Below are 20131 nucleotides of genomic sequence, written 5' to 3'. Positions count from 1 at the left end.
GTGTATGATGAAACTGAGAAAAATTCAAAATTTACAATTTTAATATTTTATTTAATCAAGACAGACCAGACGCATACAATAGTATTTCAATATTTACATTGACACGCGCATAATTAAGTAACTTTAAAAAAACATTTTCTGTGTTGAAAATGTTGTCACAGGCTTATATTGCCCAACATGTCGAAGGCATTTTTGTTTGGAGTTGGATTTTTTATTTGATCAATTTTGCACGGGGCTGTCCCGGTATATATCATCAGTCACGGACGCATTTTTATAATGCAATCAAGTGATCTGATGAGAGCAGTCTGACCAAACATATTGGACAAAGCCTGGTTTTTACTCCATCATTGACGGACTGGGTTGCAGTCAAGTACACGTTGGGGGGGGGGTACAGCTTAAGGTGGGTTCCGAACCACCAGAACCTCGGTAAAGGTACATTGAAAAATTTCCAGAGGTACCGGCTCAGGGATCGAACCCCGGACCTCTGAGGTGAAGTCCGAGTGTCTAACCAACTGAGCCACCGAGGCTCTTTAAAAATTATTATTATTATTATGTATTTTTATTCAGCTTTTACTCAGGTATACCGGGTAATACATCATAGCCACGGACTAAGTCAAGTGACTGATGAGATTAGAATGTTATAAGTTAATTCAAATAATTTAATACGATGGTTGAAACCTCCTGCGATGATGTTGTAGGTATACAATTACGAGCGGCCACGAGCGTTGGAGGTGACAATATTTATTAACATTATTGTTAATTAAAAGTTAAAATGATATTTTAAAAATAAATGAAAAATGACCATTTTTATACATTATCATTGCATTATTTACATTCAAATAATAGTTTTAACAATCAAAAATTACGACAAATGGTTAATTTTTACTAGTTATATTACAAATTTGAGCTTCTTTTCATACCTCAATCCTGAAATATGACAAATTTCAAGTCAAAACTTTTTTGATAGACATTGAATCTTTTTGGTTGTTGAGTATTTATCTGTTTGGATGACAATTTCATTTTTTTGTTGAAAATTCATCTAGTTTGTTGAGAATTTGTCTTTTTTAGTAGAAAATCTACTTTTTAGGTTGAAAATTTAACTGTAGAGGCTAAAATTCATTTTCTTGGTTAAAGATTCATTACTTTAGTTAAAACTTCTTTTTTTGCTTAAAAATTGGACTATTTGTTTGAAAATTCTTTTTTTGTTGTTGAAAATTAATTTTTTAAACTGAAAATTTAAATATCGTATGCTTGGTTTAATATTCATTTTCTTCAGTGAAGAATTCAGCTATTTGCTTGAAAATTTATGTAATTCATTTCTTTGGTGGAAAATTTAATTATTAAGTGAAAATGCCTGCCAAAATTCAAAATTTAGTTGAAAATTCATATATTTTGTTAAAAATAATTTTCTTTTTTGTTTTAAAATTAATCTTTTTGATAGAGAGTTAATCTCGTTGGTCAAGGCCTCATTTGATTATTTGAAGAATTCTTTACAATTCTATTTAGATGATGTTTCATGAAATTCAAACTATCATTATTTATAACAACAATAACTGTATGATTTCTAAATTAATTGTTAAAATAAAACCCACCAAAATAAATTCTAGAGAATCCTCCAAAGAATAAAATAAGGTCTTGATCACTAGAATTAAATAAGAATTGTAACTTTTCCCTAAAGATAAAGAAAACACGGGTGGAAAACACGCATTGATCACGAATATGATAGTGAAAATACCCGCAAATTTGATTTTCAAGGTCAAACCCCCCAACAAAACTATAAAAATTTCCTGTTTTCCGTTTATTTCAGTAAATAATACAAATTTACCAAAAAACTTTAAATAAAAGTTGTAGATCTTTAAAAAATAAATATTTTACATTGAATATGTCTTTATCCTACGACTGACAGTTTTCGAGAAAAGAAGGAAAATGTCGGTGCGAAGTGTAAATTGCTCTTTCCAATGTCTCATGGGGGCGAAAAGGCATCCCTATGACTGTCCAGAGAAATAACTTAATTTACACAAGACACTCTTTCCAATGTGTCATGGGGGTGGCAAGGCATCCCTGTGACTGGTCACAGAAATAACTTAGGTTACACACGACCCCCTTTCCAACGTATCATGGGGGAGGAGAAGGCACACCTATGACTGGCCACAGAAATAACTTAGGTCACACATGACCCTCTTTCCAACGTGTCATGAGGGTGAGAAGGCACTAAACATTTTGCAGTAAGAAACGGAAAAACATGAAATTTTTATAGTTTTTAGGTGTTTGGCCTTGAAGATAAAATTCGCGGATATTTTTACTATTATATTCGTGATCAGCGCTTCAAAATACATAGATATACGAAGTTTCGAAATAATCGGAGGTGAGTGCTTTTCGGAAGGTCATCCCTATTTTTGTCAATTTTATCAATCATTTTCGAAATAGGCGACTTTTGAGATTGACTGTATATAGTGTACATCCTTGATTGATAATAAATTGAATATTGTAAAATTGATAATATTACCAATGTGTGAGTGCCAAAAATGAGTCCCCTCAGTGGCAGCTTCGTAGTGATAGCGAAAAGTGTTTCCTGGTAAAATCGGACATTGAGTGATGAAAGGCACTCCATCCATGTATGGTGTTGTCCGATGATGTTGTCCGTGCCAGTGCATAGTGGTGCTTTCCGATGACATCATGTTTGTTACGTCCACTATTACACGATCACCTTTACACACCTGCAATTGCACGACGAAATCTTGTACACCTTTCTCTTCTCCAAGAAATTCTTATTTACGTAAACAAACAAAGATAAGACTTTTACCAATGTACTCTTCAAGTCATGTGAGTACCTACGTCCTACATCCTGAGCACGCGCGAATTATTGCACTTTTCTCATTCAGAATTCACATATACTTTCCAAAAAACTCTTGATATTTCAAGCTAAAAAGACGAACTTTCTACGAAAAAAATGAATTTTCAATCAAGTAGTAAAATTTTCATTCAAGAAGATAATTTTAAACAATATAGTTGAATTTTGAACCTGAAAATGTGCATTTTAAATTATAGAGTATATACGAAAAACCACGAAAAAGTAAAATTACTAACAAATAATCATTTTTAACCGAAAAAGTTGATTTCTAACTAAATATAGTTGAATTTTGTACCTTAATAGTTAAATTTTCGTCTAAAAAACATCAATATTCAACCAAGATTAAACCAGTTGATTTTTAAGCTTCAGAATTAATTTTCAAACAGAAAAATAACGATTTTTGAACCAAAAGTTACGAATCTTTAACAAAAGAATGAGGTGTTAAGAAAGTATTTCAACTTTCCAGTAGGTAGTGGAATTCGTAACCATTAGATTAGAGGTAAATTTTCAACCAAAAATGTAATAGCTAAATACTTTAACCTTAGACTTCAATTTAAAACCAATAATAGTTCAACTAAAAAAGTTAAATTTTCAACCACAAATGATGAAATTTTAACATGAATGTTATAGTTTATATTTCAACCAAAAAATTAAAAAAAAATTTTTAATAAAAAATAGTTGAATTGAACTTAAAAAACACGAATTTTCAACGAAATAATTGTATCCTCAACAATAAGAGATTAATTTTCAATTAAACATTGTTTAAGTTTCAACTCAAAAATGCGAATAATAATTTATCCAAATGCATTATTTCGATAAAAATGAAATTAAGAGAGTTATAGAATTAAAAAAATTTGTTTAATTAAACAATTTTTAGCCAAACAACGCACGATATGAAAAAAAATCTAGAGGAGAAAAACGCTGCTTCTTAAACACGTTAAAAAATCGTCATAATAACTTTTTGAATTTTCTTGAAAAAACGAAAGTTCGAATTTGGTTGCACAAAAAAATATTTAAAAATAAAAAATTTCATTTTCGGTATAAACATACACGATGAGAAAAAAGATGAATCGACACAATTTGTGTATTCAAAAAATATCTACAAATTTGTTTTTAATCACTTTTTAAAAATTAAATTTATTTTTCACCATCCCCTAAAATTGTTATTAATTTTTCAATGATAGTTCACGAAAGAATAATTTATTCATCAAACGATTCAGAAATGTTTCGTCGCACATTGTAAATAAACAAATCCATTTTTCCCAACAAAATTTTATAACGTGACTTAATACTAATGAGTAGATTATTTTCCAATATTTAGATTTAATTCTTCTTTCAACGTCAAATATCTTAGGCTCACTTGAAAAATGTTTACTCTTCTAAATTACGGTAACTTTTGGATACCTAGCTTATGCTATCTTTTTTAAAATAATTTTTTTTTTTATGAACGGCATGACAAATTTTAAAGAATATTTACTTTTTCCTCTTCTGTTTGATGTTTGTATCATAAGCATGTGGCAAGAAACCTTCAAAATATGCTTGTAATGTATGTGTTCCGATTTAATCGGAATTCAGTTGAAACTATGTAGTTTTAACAAAAGTCGGGGTCAAATTTTGAGGCCCCTCACTTCTTTTGATTACAACTCGTACCAAAAAAATCTTCCGAATTCAACAATATGATCACTTTTATCCTAAAATTTTTTTATGAGTAGTTAGAGGGCAAAACATCAATAACAAAAAAAAACAGAGTTTTTGGGCCTCCTGCAAGCGTCCACTTTTAAATGTTGTCAGAAAGAGGAGACGTTAGAACAAATCTGAAAAAATTTACAGATATTCTTTCAAAATTCTTTAATGTAATAGATTTTTCAAAATTATAAAATATTCAATAATTTACTTTTTACCACGATTTATTTACAAAAACTTTATCTTGCGAAGAAATAAGGATAGAAAGCCGTGTAATGGCTCCAAATGTGCAGTTTTGTAATACGAGTGCAGTACTATAATTAAATTTATGATTTATGACTGACACTCTTTCAAAAGTATAGTCTCGACTGGCTCTATTCCATTCCACTTTATGTTGATACCATTAAACGACGTTTTAGTACACATTTTTTGGATCAAAACAGGACCGACGTGAGAATCAATTTTTTTTTGTCTCAAATGTTTTCTGTTTCTTTTAAGCATGAAGTCACATTCATTTGCAACAATACTCCCTGAGTCTCTATGCATTATTTTAGTTCGCTAGTACGTACCACTTTTCATTGTGAAGTTAGCAAAGTAAAACAGTACGAACGATGGCTTTAAAACAAGACCATTTGATATTATCGATAATGTTATAACCGGGCGATAAAAAAAATAAAGCTCAAATAAAATAAAACCATAATTTTTACAGTGTTTAATCAGAGTTGGCGCGTGCCACCGCAGGAAAAGTAGTAGAAAAAAAGTACCCTTTCAATGAGAATAGCAACTCCAGAAGCAAGTCGACTTGTCCCGTTGTGCTGGCTACACACCCACATACTGATTAAAGTCAGAAATATTCAAAAAGATATTTCTTACAAAGCAATGATTTTATCATGAATTTAATGGTTGCACTGCACTCCTATCAGAAAACTGCAGATTTGAAGTAATTAAACGACTTTTTTATTTATTTGTTTTCAAGATAAAGTATTTGTATATAAATCCCCGTAAAAATTCAATCATTGGATATTTCGGAATTTTTAAAAATGCATTGCATCAAAGAATGTTGAAAGAATACCTGGGAATTTTTACAGATTTTTCATAATGTCGCCCTCTTTCTAGGAACAGGTAAAGTTGGATGCTGAAAAAGGAGGCCGATAACCTTATTTTTTGGGATACTTTGCCCTCTAACTATCGATAAAAATTGGGTGAATCTAGTTTTAAATGATATTCTTCGGGTTTTCACAAAAGCACTTGTTTACTCCTTGTTTTGACTATTTGAAAATTGTTTTAACAAATGCTTCTGGCATTTCCACGTTTTACCTTGTTAAAACTAGTTTTAACTGATTTCAGGTATAAAAGATGACATATGTTCATTTCACGGGTTGTAGGAAGAGTTGAAGAATTTTAATAAGCGCTAGCATTCTCTGGATCTTGAAATCTAGAAAACTTTCGTATTCACCTTCTACTAGGCTTCAAAACATGAAGGGACAATTCATATTTTTTACTGAGTGACTTTTATACAATATACAAATAAATAAATAGGTTTGATTAATTTGAGTACAGACCTTTATTTTAAAGTATCTGATGTTTGTCAAAAAATTATTACCAGAAAATAATTATGATATATTTTATATTCAAAGCAATTGAAGATTTGTGGCCGAATTTCTTCAAAGTTTCGGACATTTTGGATGTGAGTTTAACTTTATATTATAACAATCACTCTAAATTAATACAAGTATTTATATAGAACGAACGCTCCATTATTACAAAATTTTCCATAAGATTAACCAATTTACATTACGGAAAATTCTGCAATACAAATTGAGACAATTGATAAAATTTAGGATTTTGTAATAACTGAGTTTCGAATAAAAATGTCTGAACCTGTCGATCTCAAGAACTACAGGCACATAAAATTTTCCATATAAAGATTTAAACTATCAATGTCTACAAGTATCTAGTGAACTGTAGGGAGATAGAAAAAAATGGACAACATTTTTGGATTCACTATTCAAAAAATAATTATTGCAGGTAAACAAAATTATCAATACATCAAAGATAAATACTATGAATATAAACAATATAAACCCGGGAGTGCCTATATACGAAATTATTCAATTTTATTTTTAGTTGTGACGATTCAAAAATTATACAGTAAATCCCCGAGATACTATTTATCTGCAGTTAAATAAAAACGCTGTAAAGAATTGAAAATTACAATTATCCGACTGCAGGTAATGTATATCACGAGGCGGAAAAAAATTATCCGTCGTCGGATTATTGTAATTTTCAATTGTTTGCAGCCTTTTTATCCAACTTCAGATCAATAATATCTCGAGGACTTACTGTGTAGCTAAGTGTAGCTAAGAACTATACTTCATTATGGGTGATCAATTGCCTTCCTTACATATTGTACACAAAATATAAATTTTCTTCCCCGTATAAGCAAACTTTCCACTAGTTAATTTAAAAAAATTCCTTCCTGCGATAAATTTTGAATAATAAAATTAATAATTATACAATACTCGACATCTACGTGAAATCCATGCTAACATACATCTTATTTCTTGCAGAATACAGTAGCCCGTAAGATTTTCACATTTTGGGCACCAATACCTCCTAAGTGCGACAAGAACAAGCGTATAGTGTGCATAAGAAATTTTATTTTCTCTTTTACATATTCAAAATTTGATTCCTACAAGAAACATGTGAGTTGAGTAAAAAGATTAAATGCTTTTAGGGGCCCGAAAAACCTCCAAATTCGCCACAAAACTCGCCGCCCAAAAATTAATTTTCTTTCAAGGTTGTGGAATAAGTAAATTGCGCAGAAAAATATTTTTATTATTTAGAATAATTTTAAAAAGCCAGTAATAATAAATAATGGATACTACAAACTTTTAAACGAGAAATTAAATTCACGTATATGGAGGGATTCAGATCTAATCCTTCGTACAAAAAAAATTTTAGTAACTATAGATTTTTTTAATGCACGTGTGCTTACAGCATATAGAAATGTAGATTGAAATTATTCAAAAATTAATAGATCATTGTCATAGAACAGTTATAAGAGTGATTTGCTTGATTTTTCTTTGAAGTAGTCTCAGATAATAATAGATATCATTTTTTATAATTATTTTATAATTCCCAAAGGTACGTAAAAAAAATGCAGAAATCCTCAATGAAAAATTAAGTCATGTCCTCAACGCTGTTGGAGTTTTGAAAATATTGTTTGCTGCGCCTAAGCATGAAAAAAGGGATTTTTGACATATTTTTTATGTCTGAATTGGACAGACTTGACTGATAATATGTAAACATGCTCTCTTTACAATTTTCTTTTTCGATTTTTAGCAATTGTTTAAACGTTAATTGCTAATATTTTGAAATAATTAATATTTTTTAATTCTTAAGTTATCTCTTTTAGAAGAAATTTAATTTATTTCGGTTGAAATATTAACTATTACATTTTGTGTGAAGAATTCGTCATTTTAAGTAGAAAATTCAACTATATGGTTGAAACATGATTTATTTTGTTGGTATTTCAACTCCTTAGTTAAAAATTTAATTATTATATCCAAACTCCGATTTTTTATTAAAATATCAACTATTAAATTGTTCGTTAAGAATTAATTCATATCTTCGGCTTGAAATTTTATGAGTTTGGTACAAAGTTCAATTATTTTGCTGAAAATTCAACTACTTGATTAAAAATTAACTTTATTTTTAAAATTCATATTTTTAGGTTGTAAATTCCACTTTTTATAGGAATTATTTTGTCTTTTTGACTTGGAAATTGCACAATTTGATTAAAAAATGTTCCTTTCATGACTAAAAAAAAACTTTTTTGGTAGAAAATTATCTGCTCGGGTTGAATATGTAACAATCTTAATAAAAAATTAGGTTTCTTTGATGCATTTTTTTTGTTAAAAGTTTATCATTTTAATTGAAAATGTAACTATTTTATTGTAAAATTGTCTTTTAGGGTTCAAACTTCAACTACTTGATCTCAAACTAACTTTTTGGTAGAAAATTCGTCTCTTTAGCATAAAAATTCAACAATTTGGTTGCAATTTTTTCCTAGAGACAGAACTTATTTAACTTATAACTACTTATTTAAAACTTAATTTTCATGTTAAAATATTCATCGTTCTACATAAAATTTTATCTCTTTGTTAAAAATTTGCCTTTGTATACCATTTGATTAAATATCTATCTATTTCGTTAATAATTAAATTTCTTTCTTGACATATTAGGACTTCAAAGTGTTCCAAATTGAATTTAATATTAGTGAGTACATTATTAACAGATTGTTCCCCTATTGACGATGATATCCGAATCCACAAAATTAGCAAAAAAATTGTTTAGGAAATATTTGAAATTGGTATCATCAAAAAGAATCTCTTTTAAAGCGTCTGGTTTTTTGATAGCTTAAATTCCCAATTACGTTTCTTGAATCAGTGAATCGGAACCTTGTAAAAAAGGCTTAATTTGATGGTATGTAGCTGCTGCTACATCGCCTTAAAAATTTATTTATATCCAATAATTTATTCGGTTAATTACTTTACAACAATTAATGAAAAATATACAGTAAAAATATAGCCAAACGAGATTTTTTCGATTATTAGGCTAATTCGTAGACCATTTAACGTATTAATCAATAATGTCTTTTTTTATCCGAATTAAGCAATTAGCTTTTATTATGCTTACACGGCAATTATAATAAAAATATTATCTAATCAAATCGTTACACGTGTTAATTAATTGACCATTGACCTCATCTTGAACAATTCAAATTGACTGAACGTCGTATTATCGAATCGATAAAATCTTAAATACATACATATTTATACAAAAAAATATACCGTTGAACGAATGAATAATTGTTGTTAGATTAGGTAAACAAACTGGTAATATAATATTTATTAGCTTTAATTTTACGAATTAATATAATTTTATAGAATGAAATTTATCGAAATTTTTTATTAAATTTCCATATTCTGAGGAAATAACCGAAATAGTCTACCTCATTTTATCTTATATATTATTTTTTATTTATTATTATTTTCATCCTATTAACTAAGTATACATTTACATAATGATTTTATGTCACATTTTCAAAAAGCATAAATTTTCAAGCGAAAGACGAAGTTTTTACAAAACAGTTGAATTTTTAACCTGAGAATATGATTTTTGAACAATAAAGTTTATTATCAACCTGTCAGTTGATTTTTCATCAATTTAGTTCAATTTTCCGTAAAAAAATTAATATGTATCTGAAACAAAATGAATCTTTAACATAGAAGATGAACTTTCCACCCAAAAAGATGAATTTTCATAAAAATATATACATTTTTAACCTAGCCTTTGAAATTTCAACCAAGATGGTTACTTCTATACTGAGAAGACGAATTTTCAAAAAAAATTTCAACTATATAGTTTGAACAGTGGATGTGATGCTAATTTCTAAGAAAACGTAACTAGATAGTGGAATTTCTAAACTAAAAAGATCAATTATGAAACAAAAATGGTGTAGTTAAATTTTACGTTTAAGAGAATCAAGTTTCAATAAAAAAACTAATTTTCTACAAAACACTTTTATTTTGTACAAAATAGTTGCATTTTTCTACCAAAATGTTGAATTTTTAAACGAAATAAATAATTTTTCACAAACCAGTTGAATTTTCAGCCTCAAAAATTAATTTTTACAAACAAAAAACGAATTTTCCAGTCAGAAGATTAACTATCTACAAGAAAAATCATCAAAATATATAAGTTTTTAAACAAATAGTTGAATTTTCAATAAAGAAGGTTATTTATCTATCAGTAAGATGAATTTTTAACAAACTACGTACATTTTTAACTAAATAATTTAAAAATGGATGTGATGTTTATAAATTTTTTTAAACTAAGTAGTGGAATTTTGAAATTAAAAAATATCAACTTTTAACCAAAAATGGTGTATTGAAATTTTCATTTAAGGAAATTAATTTTGAATACAAAAACGAATTTTTTACAAAGCAGTTTAATTTTGTATTTAATATTAGTTAAATTTTCAGTCAAAATTCTAAATTTGTAGGAGAAAGAAAACGATTTTTGTACAAACCTGTTGCAAAAAATACAGATTTTTTACAACGCGTAAAAATATTATTTTAAATTAAAAGCCTTTTCAGATATATAGCATAAAAATATCATTCCTATTATTTGGTTAAAGTTCATTTCATGAATTAAGCATCGAAATAACAATCCAAAATCAGATAGTCCTTTAATGTACCTACTGAAATTAGAACACACATATCCTATCTCTTTGAATAATTTTTAATCTTTATGGTGGAAAGAAATACTGGAAATGTATCATATTCATTATACACCTATCGACCTTGGCTATTAATGGACCCAAGTGGGGAACCTTACATAACGACTTCGTGAGGTTCTTCACTTGGGGTGATTGCTAGAGAGATTGATCAGCAACCTGGGTCGGAGCAGTGTTGCGGAACGAACGTGTTATTTACTTAAATAGCACGAGAATTCTGGATCAATCTGAAAAATCTCTATCCCTTCCACACACTACTCCTTCCCCCTGCCGAGTGAGTCACGCCTACCCCGAAAGGGAAATGGCTTAATGGTGTAATAATAATAATAATAATAATAATAATAATAATAATAATAATAATAATAATAATAATAATAACGTCTATCCTTTTCTATCTACTTATCAATTTAAATTCACGTTATCTATTTCAATCTCCTCTTCTTTGTCTCACCCTATGCTTCGTTCATCCAAGTCAATCTCTTACTCTCGCTCTGTCAATCAAAATTTCCGTTTTATCTTTTTTAATCCCCTCTTGTCTATCTTACCCTATCCTTTATCTATCCACATAAATATTTTTTTATCTCTCTGTCGATATAAATACCTGCTATTGTTTTAATCTCCTCTTCGCTATCTCATCGTATTTTACATCTATCAATATCTATCTTGCTCTATCTCTTTCTGAATCTAAATTCACATTTATTTATAAGAATATCCTTTTTTAATCTATTTTTAAATCTAAATTCATGTTTATCTTTTCCAAACTTCTCTTCTCTATTTCATCCTCTCCTTTATCTATCCACGTCAATATTTGTCTATATCTGTTAATCTAAACTACCGTCTATCTTTTCCTATCTCTTTGTCAATCTTAATTTACGTCTACCATTTTGAATTCTCTCTTCTCTATCTCATCTTATCCTTCATCTATCCATGTCAACCTGAAGGTTTTGTTGCTATAGGTGGTTGACAGTTAAAACAATCTTTTTCAATCCTTCTACTTACAGCAGGGGTGTGTTATAATAATACAAGGTTAGTTCCTTCTAATTTCCTAAAATGATGTAAGCCTTTGGAAGATTTGTTAAGTACTAGAATGCCTAAATAAACCATTGGATGCCAGGTAAAAGTTTCTTAGCAAATTGTTCTGAACGCCGACAATCGGCTGACTGCCTACATTTTCTAAATGCCTACGACATATATAACATCAAACTTTTAATTGTATTCTAATAAGTATCCTAAATCTAATTCTCAAATCGTCTCTGTAAATCTATTTATTCTTTGATTTATGAATGATGAAATCTTTACGGATAGTTAATGATAAAGATTTTTGACAATTTAATGAGATCCATTTTAATATATTTTTTTTTCTTACTAAAGACAAGATTGTTTTCCCCCTTTAATTTGAGTGATTAATCCTAACACTTGTGGAATTCACACCAGCTCATAAAAATTTAATCATTCCATCCTTATTTCCTGGAGGATTGAAAATGCATTGTTACATACAATGTTTTTACACTTAATGTGGTTTAATGTGTTTTAATTTCCATGAATTCTCTTTTAAATTCCATCATCGCACACATACTATGTTTTAGTCACATTTTTGTTATAATATATGAATTACAAAGTCGGAAATGTAATGTTCCTATTAACAAAACTCGTCTTTATTCATAACAATTATAATTAATAGTTATATCGTAAAATCAAGTAAAGCAAATTTCCTTAGAATTACGTCAGCTGATCATAAAATTAACCTCCAGCTGCATAATAAAACAGTCATGAGTCCTTGTAGGTATAACTGAAAGATCGACGTACCGAATAAAAATTAATATTTGCATTGAATTAATCATCTTAAGACTCCCGTTTGCAAAAATTATTTCGAGAATAATTGTATCTTTTATCTACACCTAATCTATCCAGCACAAACTCTTAATTATTTCAATCACTATTTCCAATAATTGTCGATAACTCATTATGATTGTCTGGAAACTGCTACTTCGGTATGATTATAATAAAACTATTAAGTTTATAATATATAATTGATATTTAAAAAAACCCGGAACTATACCCTAGAAGCATGTTACTGACGAGGAAACATTTTCTTTAATTTTCTCAGAGAAGAGATAAAAAATAGTAGTTAAAAAAGTATTCACTTCTTCATCGAGTTACAATAAATGTTTCTTTAGTTCGTCACTCGTTAATTATCATTTGTTTTATAAAATATAATGAATAAATCCAATCCTCTCCCAAAAGCACCTAAAGTTATACGTGCTCACTGTCAAATTGAGAAAATAACGTTAAAGTTTAACCATATAATACTCTATTAAAAAGTTGTTTAATATGAAAATAAACTTATCCATGAAAAAAATGCGTGATCAAGAAGGCAAGAACATATTAGCAAACAAATTTATATTATCATGAGTGTATTTCCGCCGTTGTGAAAAATTGGTTTTTTAAATGGCGTGACATGAGAATAAAAAATTGCATTTTTTCTTAGAATTATAATACTAATTTAAAATAAAATTTAAGAGATTTAAATTCCAAAAAAAATCAATTTCAAAATTATATTTAACATCCAATAATCAAGTTAATGTACAAAGATTTTTTCATGAAAAAAAATCTTTTTTTTAATTACAATAGGAGCTTTATCTGGTGGTTGTTCAAATTTGATCGTTCGATTCTTTGTTTCATTTTCAAGAATTCTATAAATTATAAATTAACTACAGTAGCCTCTCGCTTATTCCAAGGCACATTTCTTCCAAGCCCCCCCCCATTCTTGGATATTCCAAGTTGAGAAGCTCCGTGACCTCCTGCGTCTTTTTCAACTGCGCGTGTACCGAAAATCGCGGGTCCATTAAAGATGACAAAACATAAACTTTTGATAATACATTCATAATAAATTATGTATATAAAGAAGTGAGCTATTTTTCTGATTCAATTTAATTAATTTTTTAAAGTGGCAATTTAAAAAAATGTGTATCTGTATTATTATTGATAGTATTTGTTGATTTTAAATAGACCTGCCCTTTTCAATACATGCACAGTAGAAAAATTCGCGCTTCCTTAGCATCAGGGACTAGGAATAAGTGTGTGAAATTTAGGGTACTAATAGAATCTCAAGGGTTTCAGAGTGTTTAGAGAATTTCATGAATTAAAAATATTCAGAGAATTTAAGGAGGTCCGATATTTTAAGGAACTCAAGAGATTTTCAGGAATTCGATGAATGCAAGGAATTTGAAAAATTGAAGCAATTCTGGAAATTCCTAATATTCAAAGAATTCAGGATGTTAAAGGATTTTACGAAATTCAGAGAATTTAGAGTATTTAGAAAATTCCAGGAATTTTAGGCAATCAAATCATTCAAGGATTCAAAAAATTCAAAATATTCAAGGAATCCAGAAAATTAAGAGAATTTTAAAAATTTCATAGCATTTACGTAAATTCAAGGAATTTCAAATATTCTAAGAATTCAGAGAATTTAGAGAAATCATATATTGTAGAGAATTGAAGGAATTTTGAGAATACAAGGCATTTAGAATATTCGAGAAACGCTGGGAATTTGTAATATTTAAGAAATTTTGGAATACATAATATTCAAGGAATTGAGGACATTGAAGGACGAATTCAGAAAATTTCAGAGATTTTCAGAACATTTAGGGAATTCAAGGAATTTAAAGAATTCGGCATACTTAAGGAATTCAGAAAAATTAAAGGAACGAGCAGGATTTAAATAATTCAAGGAATTTCTTAATTTTAGAATGTTCAAGGGATTCAGGGAATTAAGAGAATTCCCAGAATTTCAGAGCAGTTATGTAATTCAAAGATTTCAGCAAATTTTGGAATTTATACAATTTAAGAAATTCAGAAAATGCAAGGAATTTAGAATATTCAAGGGGTTCCGGGAATTTTTAATAGTTTAATAGTTCATGACTTTAAATGATGTCACAGAATTCAGAGAATTTCAGGAAATTAAAGATTGAAAAGAATTCAAGGAATTCAGGGAATCTGACAAATATAAAATTTATAATTTTGAAACAAGAAATTAATTTTTTTCCCAATTTTCGAAAGCTGTGAGTTTTTTTTAATTTAAGGCTATAATTTGATATTGGACCATTTTTTAATTTTACGTATTCCTCATTTACCGGTTGTTTAATAACGAAGAGTTTGAATTGGGATTTATTTCATTATTTAAAGCTTTTAATTTAAAATTCTTTAATTTTAAAAGTTTTATTCAAACAAATGCGGTAATTTCAGGACAAAATGTATTATCTTTTCAACTGTAAAATATAATTATTTTTAAACCATGCTATTTTGAAAGATTTTAAAAATGATGCCAAACCATTTTCAATATTTCGATATATGCTTTTGATTGAAGATTGTTTAATTTCAAAATATTGCACTTTGAAATAATTTAATATTGAAACTTTCATGCTAAACGCTATACAAAATTTTTTAATCTATTAAATTTGCAGATTTGAAATATTAAAAAAGTGAAAAGTTATAACTCAGGATTTAAATTAGCAAATCGTAATTGCAATAGATTTGATAAATTTGATTATTTTTACTAAAACTAACATCAGAAATTAAAAAGGTTAAGAGCTTCTTCTTCATTCCAAGTATTTCAAGTAATGAAAAAATTAGAAACTCATTACTACAAACAAAATTAACGATAAATAGTAAGTAAACGTGAAATATTTATTTCAGAAACGTTAGTTTCCAAATATTAATTTACATTCTTCATACAATCTGGAATATTGAAAATTTGTTATCTTATTTTAAAGTATAACAGACACGTAACATACACTAATATAGTCCAACCTGATAAGAGAAAAAAATCAAAGATGATCTCTAGATAAGCTGAAAAGGACATCTACATTCTGCATGTGTAAAAATTTCCATTTATTGATAAAATCGCTTTTTATCCACTAGGAGATAATCCTCTTTATCTTAAAGTTATATTATAGTCGTGATAAAAGTTTAAGAAATGTTAAATTGATATTGCCAGATTTGGTAGTAGAAATATTTATGGCTTTTCATTCAAGAGGCCAACTCAAAATTGATAAACTTTAAAAGTAATAAAAATAAAAATATTTAAATTATGGGATTATTGACAGTGACAAGGGGGGGACTTTTTTATATTTAAAATCCCCCCCGCCCAAGAACGTTTTTAGTAATAAAATTGAAAAAATGAAGACAAAAATTTCCTCAAATTCAATTATTTCTTAGAACATAAGTGGTAATTGTTTAATTTTTTAGACATTTTTGAACGGTTTCTTTTATGCAGACACGCCTGCAACCAAAACAAATTTAATGCATTTCTGCGAAACTTTCCATGAATATAATAAATAAGGTGTACAAATCAAAAGGTGATCAAAAAATTCGAATATTGATTTTTGGTGAACGACCCCCCCCCCCCCCCCCCCCACATTTGTTCGTTTTCTGGCAAAAAAATTCCGTTTTATTATCTAAAGAACTAATTAATGAATACGAAAAGTACTATTTTTTGTTTAGGAGATTTGGCTCTTGTTTAAACAATTTTCAATTGTTCAAACAACTTTTTCATCCTGTAAATCATAAAGTTATTTTTTTTTTATTAATGTCGAAGGTAATGAGTGTTAATAGTGGCGTTGTTTGCGAAACAAAGTTTGCAATTATTTATACAATTATTAATGTCCACCTTTCCCATGAAAAGGTGCAAGTGAATGATTAATAATGTTAAATAATTTAAAAAATGTCTTCCACAATAAATATTACTCTTAACATTCATTAACTGCATATTTAATTCCATAAAATAGCAACTTTTCAAGATTTACATCAGAAAAATATTTTTTAAACAAATGAAAATTGTTTAAATAACTGCTAAATATCGTTTAAAAAAATATATAAATATACATAAATAAACATTGTTTAAAGAATAAATAATTGTTTGGAGAATTTAAACGTGGAAAAAATACTGGACACTTTGGACATATCGAATATTTATAAATAATTTTAAAAAAATTAAAAAACATACCGTTTTTACCATGAATTTTACATGACACTGATTTTTTTGTGGCATTTTTCAGGCACAATAGAACGGGATTTAGTGCTGCAAATTAAAACCTATGGGGTGGAAATTATTTCTTAAACATTCCTGAAGATGTGACCAAACTTTATTTTGCAAAAAGCTAATAACAATTACTTATTTTTCCAGTTTTTCAAAAACTGATTTATAAAAGAAAAAATATGGAATATCTTTTTCCGGAAAACGAAAAAATTGGAAGGGATAGAGCACAAGTAAATCGGAATTAATCCATAAAAATATTATGAAGCTACAATTTTGATGAAATTTTGATGAAACTTTGCAGAAATAATTTAAAGTATCATTTTTTAGCTTTAATTAACATAAAATATATCAGTAAAACAGCAGAATTAACATGTTACAAGAAAAATAAAAGGCTTTTGTGAAAAATTACTATTTTTTCAATTATTCAAAACTTTCAAAAAATATTATTTTATTTTAAAATAATTGGCCCATTAATAGCGTAAAATTGTATGTCGTTCTTCCCGCAGAAACGGATAACGGTTTTTGTTTTTTTATATTTCGCATATTTAAAAAGAATTTTAACGAATATTTTTAAAAAATGTAATTCGATTTCACATAAATAAGTCCGCCACATTTTTTAATATTTTTTATTACTCTATCAATAATAACTATTTGTTTATTTTTTATCAATCAAAAAAATTATTTATCAAACTAATTCATTGAACTAATACTTTTTATTCAAAAACTTTTATTTCTAAATTTTCCACTATTAGCTCTTGGCCTTATTTTTTTATTTCACGTCTTTAATTACCTTCAACATAACTTCCGTCAACCAAGGTCATTACAGATTAACTGGATTTTAATTTTTTGTGGCTATAGTGAACTTGTATAAACTAATTTTTTATTGTAATTATGAAAATTATCTCGAATGAAAATTCGGGATCCTACGGATTCGTTTTTTGTTTAAAACAATATATTCATATTTTTGTATAAGGAAGTGAAAAAGAGGAAAATGAACCCAAATAAATATATTTCCATATGATCTGGATCCAAGAAAAAATTTGTCACATACTTTTATTAACAATTAAACATTTTTATTCATAATTACCCCATAGGGACTCTTAATATAAATCAATCTGATTACAAATAATTTTCGAAGAGTTTTTTTTCATTACATTTGTAAGATATCCCCAGTGTATAGATTAAGTAAAGTTGTTTTATGAAGTTTTGCATCACGTACGTTGTTGATTAAATTTTGTTTGTAAGTTTATGTAGATGTTTAAATAGTTGATATTTTAACCAAAAAAAGTTTTCATTTTAAATAAATAAAAAAGGTGATCTGAAACAAGAAGGACGATTTTTTAACAACATAGTTCAATCATCCAGTAAAACACATTCTTTTTCCAACCAAAAAGTTGCATTTTTAACAAAAATAGATGACATTTTTACAAAGAAAGATTTTTCATTCAATAAAGAAAAAATGGCGATCTTTAAAAAAAATGAAATAGTTAAATCTATAGCCAAAAAAAATCTACAAGACAGTTGACTTTTTATCCAGAATATATGAATTATAAAGAAAAAAGTTCATTTTCAACCAAATAGTTGAATTTTTCAACCAAATAGTTCAACTTTAACAAAAAAGTTTTTAACGAAATGCATGAATTTTCTATTAGAAATAATAAATTTTGAATTAAAAACAAAACGAATTTTCAAGCAAATAATTCAAATGTCAAGAAAACAGTTGAATTTTCAACAGACACGATAGTTTTTAACCAAACAGTTGAATTTTCAACCAAATATTCAAGTTGTTGGTTACAAAAATTCTCAAGTAAAAAGATGGATTTCTAACAAACTATGTAATAGTTAATAATTAAACCAAAATATATTTAAATAAAAAAAAAGAATAAGTTGAATGTAACCAGTAAATACGAATTTTCAACCAAAGTTTGCATCCTGTACTAAACTAGATTAATTTTCAACCAAACCGTTGCATTTTTAACAAAAAAATAATTTCTTCCCACAAAATACGAATTTACAACAAAATACCTAAGTATTCTTAGATAGTTACATTTTAAACCGAAAGGATTAATTTTCTACTAAAAAGTTGGAGTTTTAACAAAATACATACATTTTCTTTTAAAAGATGGTACATTTTCAACCAAAACCGAAACGAATTTTTAAAAAATAGTTGTATTTTCCAACCAAAGAAGTTATATTTCAAGAAAGTAGTTCGAATTTTGATAAAACAGTTGAATTTTCAAGAAACAATATTAATTTATAACAAAAATGATCATTTTTAACAAAGTAGTTGAATTTTCAACCAAATATTAAAATTTTTAGGTAAAGAAATTAATTGTTTTTACGTAAAATGATGAAATTTTTAACAAAAAATGCAATAGTTGATATTTCAACCAAAAATATTTAAATTTACAATGAAAAACATTTTGAATTTAACCATTAAAGACGAATTTTGATGAAAAGTGTTGAGTCCTAAACTAAAATAGATTAATTTTCTACCAAATGTCACATTTAAAAAAAATTTTTTTGTTCCAAAAAGACGAATTTTTAACAAAACACATCAATTTGACCCTACTTTGACGCTAAAAGTGTCGGAATTCGGCCGTTTTTCGACGTTTAGGGTGAAAGTAGGGTCTATATTTAAGACAAATTAGACCCTCTTTTAGAGCTCAAACTATACTACTGTAGGACTTGTGTCATCAAAGCAGATTCTCTATAATCTCACACCAATGTGGATGAATAAAGATAAGATTTGTTATTTATCAGACAAAATAAAATAATTTCTGTGATGTAAGTATCAAGGATATTCGCAATTATTTTTTAGATATATTATTATTACAATTTTTTTATTATGACGGTAAAGCATAGTGCCCTGAAAAATCCGCAAGTACTAAGAAACTAACCTGAGATCGTAGGCACGCTCTGAGTATTTACCAAACGCCTAACGTCCTAACCGATTCAGCTAACGGAACTCGTTGGGATGTCTTCGATAAAAATCATTAGCACTTGTCCAATAATTCAAGGTCCAAATTGAATAATTACTTTTTTTTAACTTTCTGTATCATTAAATATTTGAAACGATTTTTGAAGACTTCAATATAAATTGGTTCTGTTTTTTAGAAGTATTCTACGTTATACACGGAGAAAACGATATCGCAAGAATTGCAATATATACTGTAATTCCTACGCTATATATCGTAATTATCACATTATAATAGCCTATAATCATGATTTCGTACATTGCAAGATTTTACATTAT

The 20131-nt window shown here is 27.7% G+C and overlaps 1 protein-coding gene across 1 annotated transcript in view; it reads right to left on the bottom strand.

Moving 5' to 3' along the window:
• Positions 1-20131, bottom strand: part of LOC117178352 (laccase-1) — a 56968-nt gene that overhangs the window by 32381 nt on the left and 4456 nt on the right. The window contains exon 2 of the mRNA XM_033369780.1: positions 2507-2717. Coding sequence (XP_033225671.1) covers positions 2507-2717 — 211 coding nt within the window. The remainder of the gene's footprint in view (positions 1-2506; positions 2718-20131) is intronic.

This window comes from Belonocnema kinseyi, chromosome 8, assembly GCF_010883055.1.
Source record: "Belonocnema kinseyi isolate 2016_QV_RU_SX_M_011 chromosome 8, B_treatae_v1, whole genome shotgun sequence".
Taxonomy (NCBI): domain Eukaryota; kingdom Metazoa; phylum Arthropoda; class Insecta; order Hymenoptera; family Cynipidae; genus Belonocnema; species Belonocnema kinseyi.
This window is presented reverse-complemented; position numbering and strand designations above follow the sequence as displayed.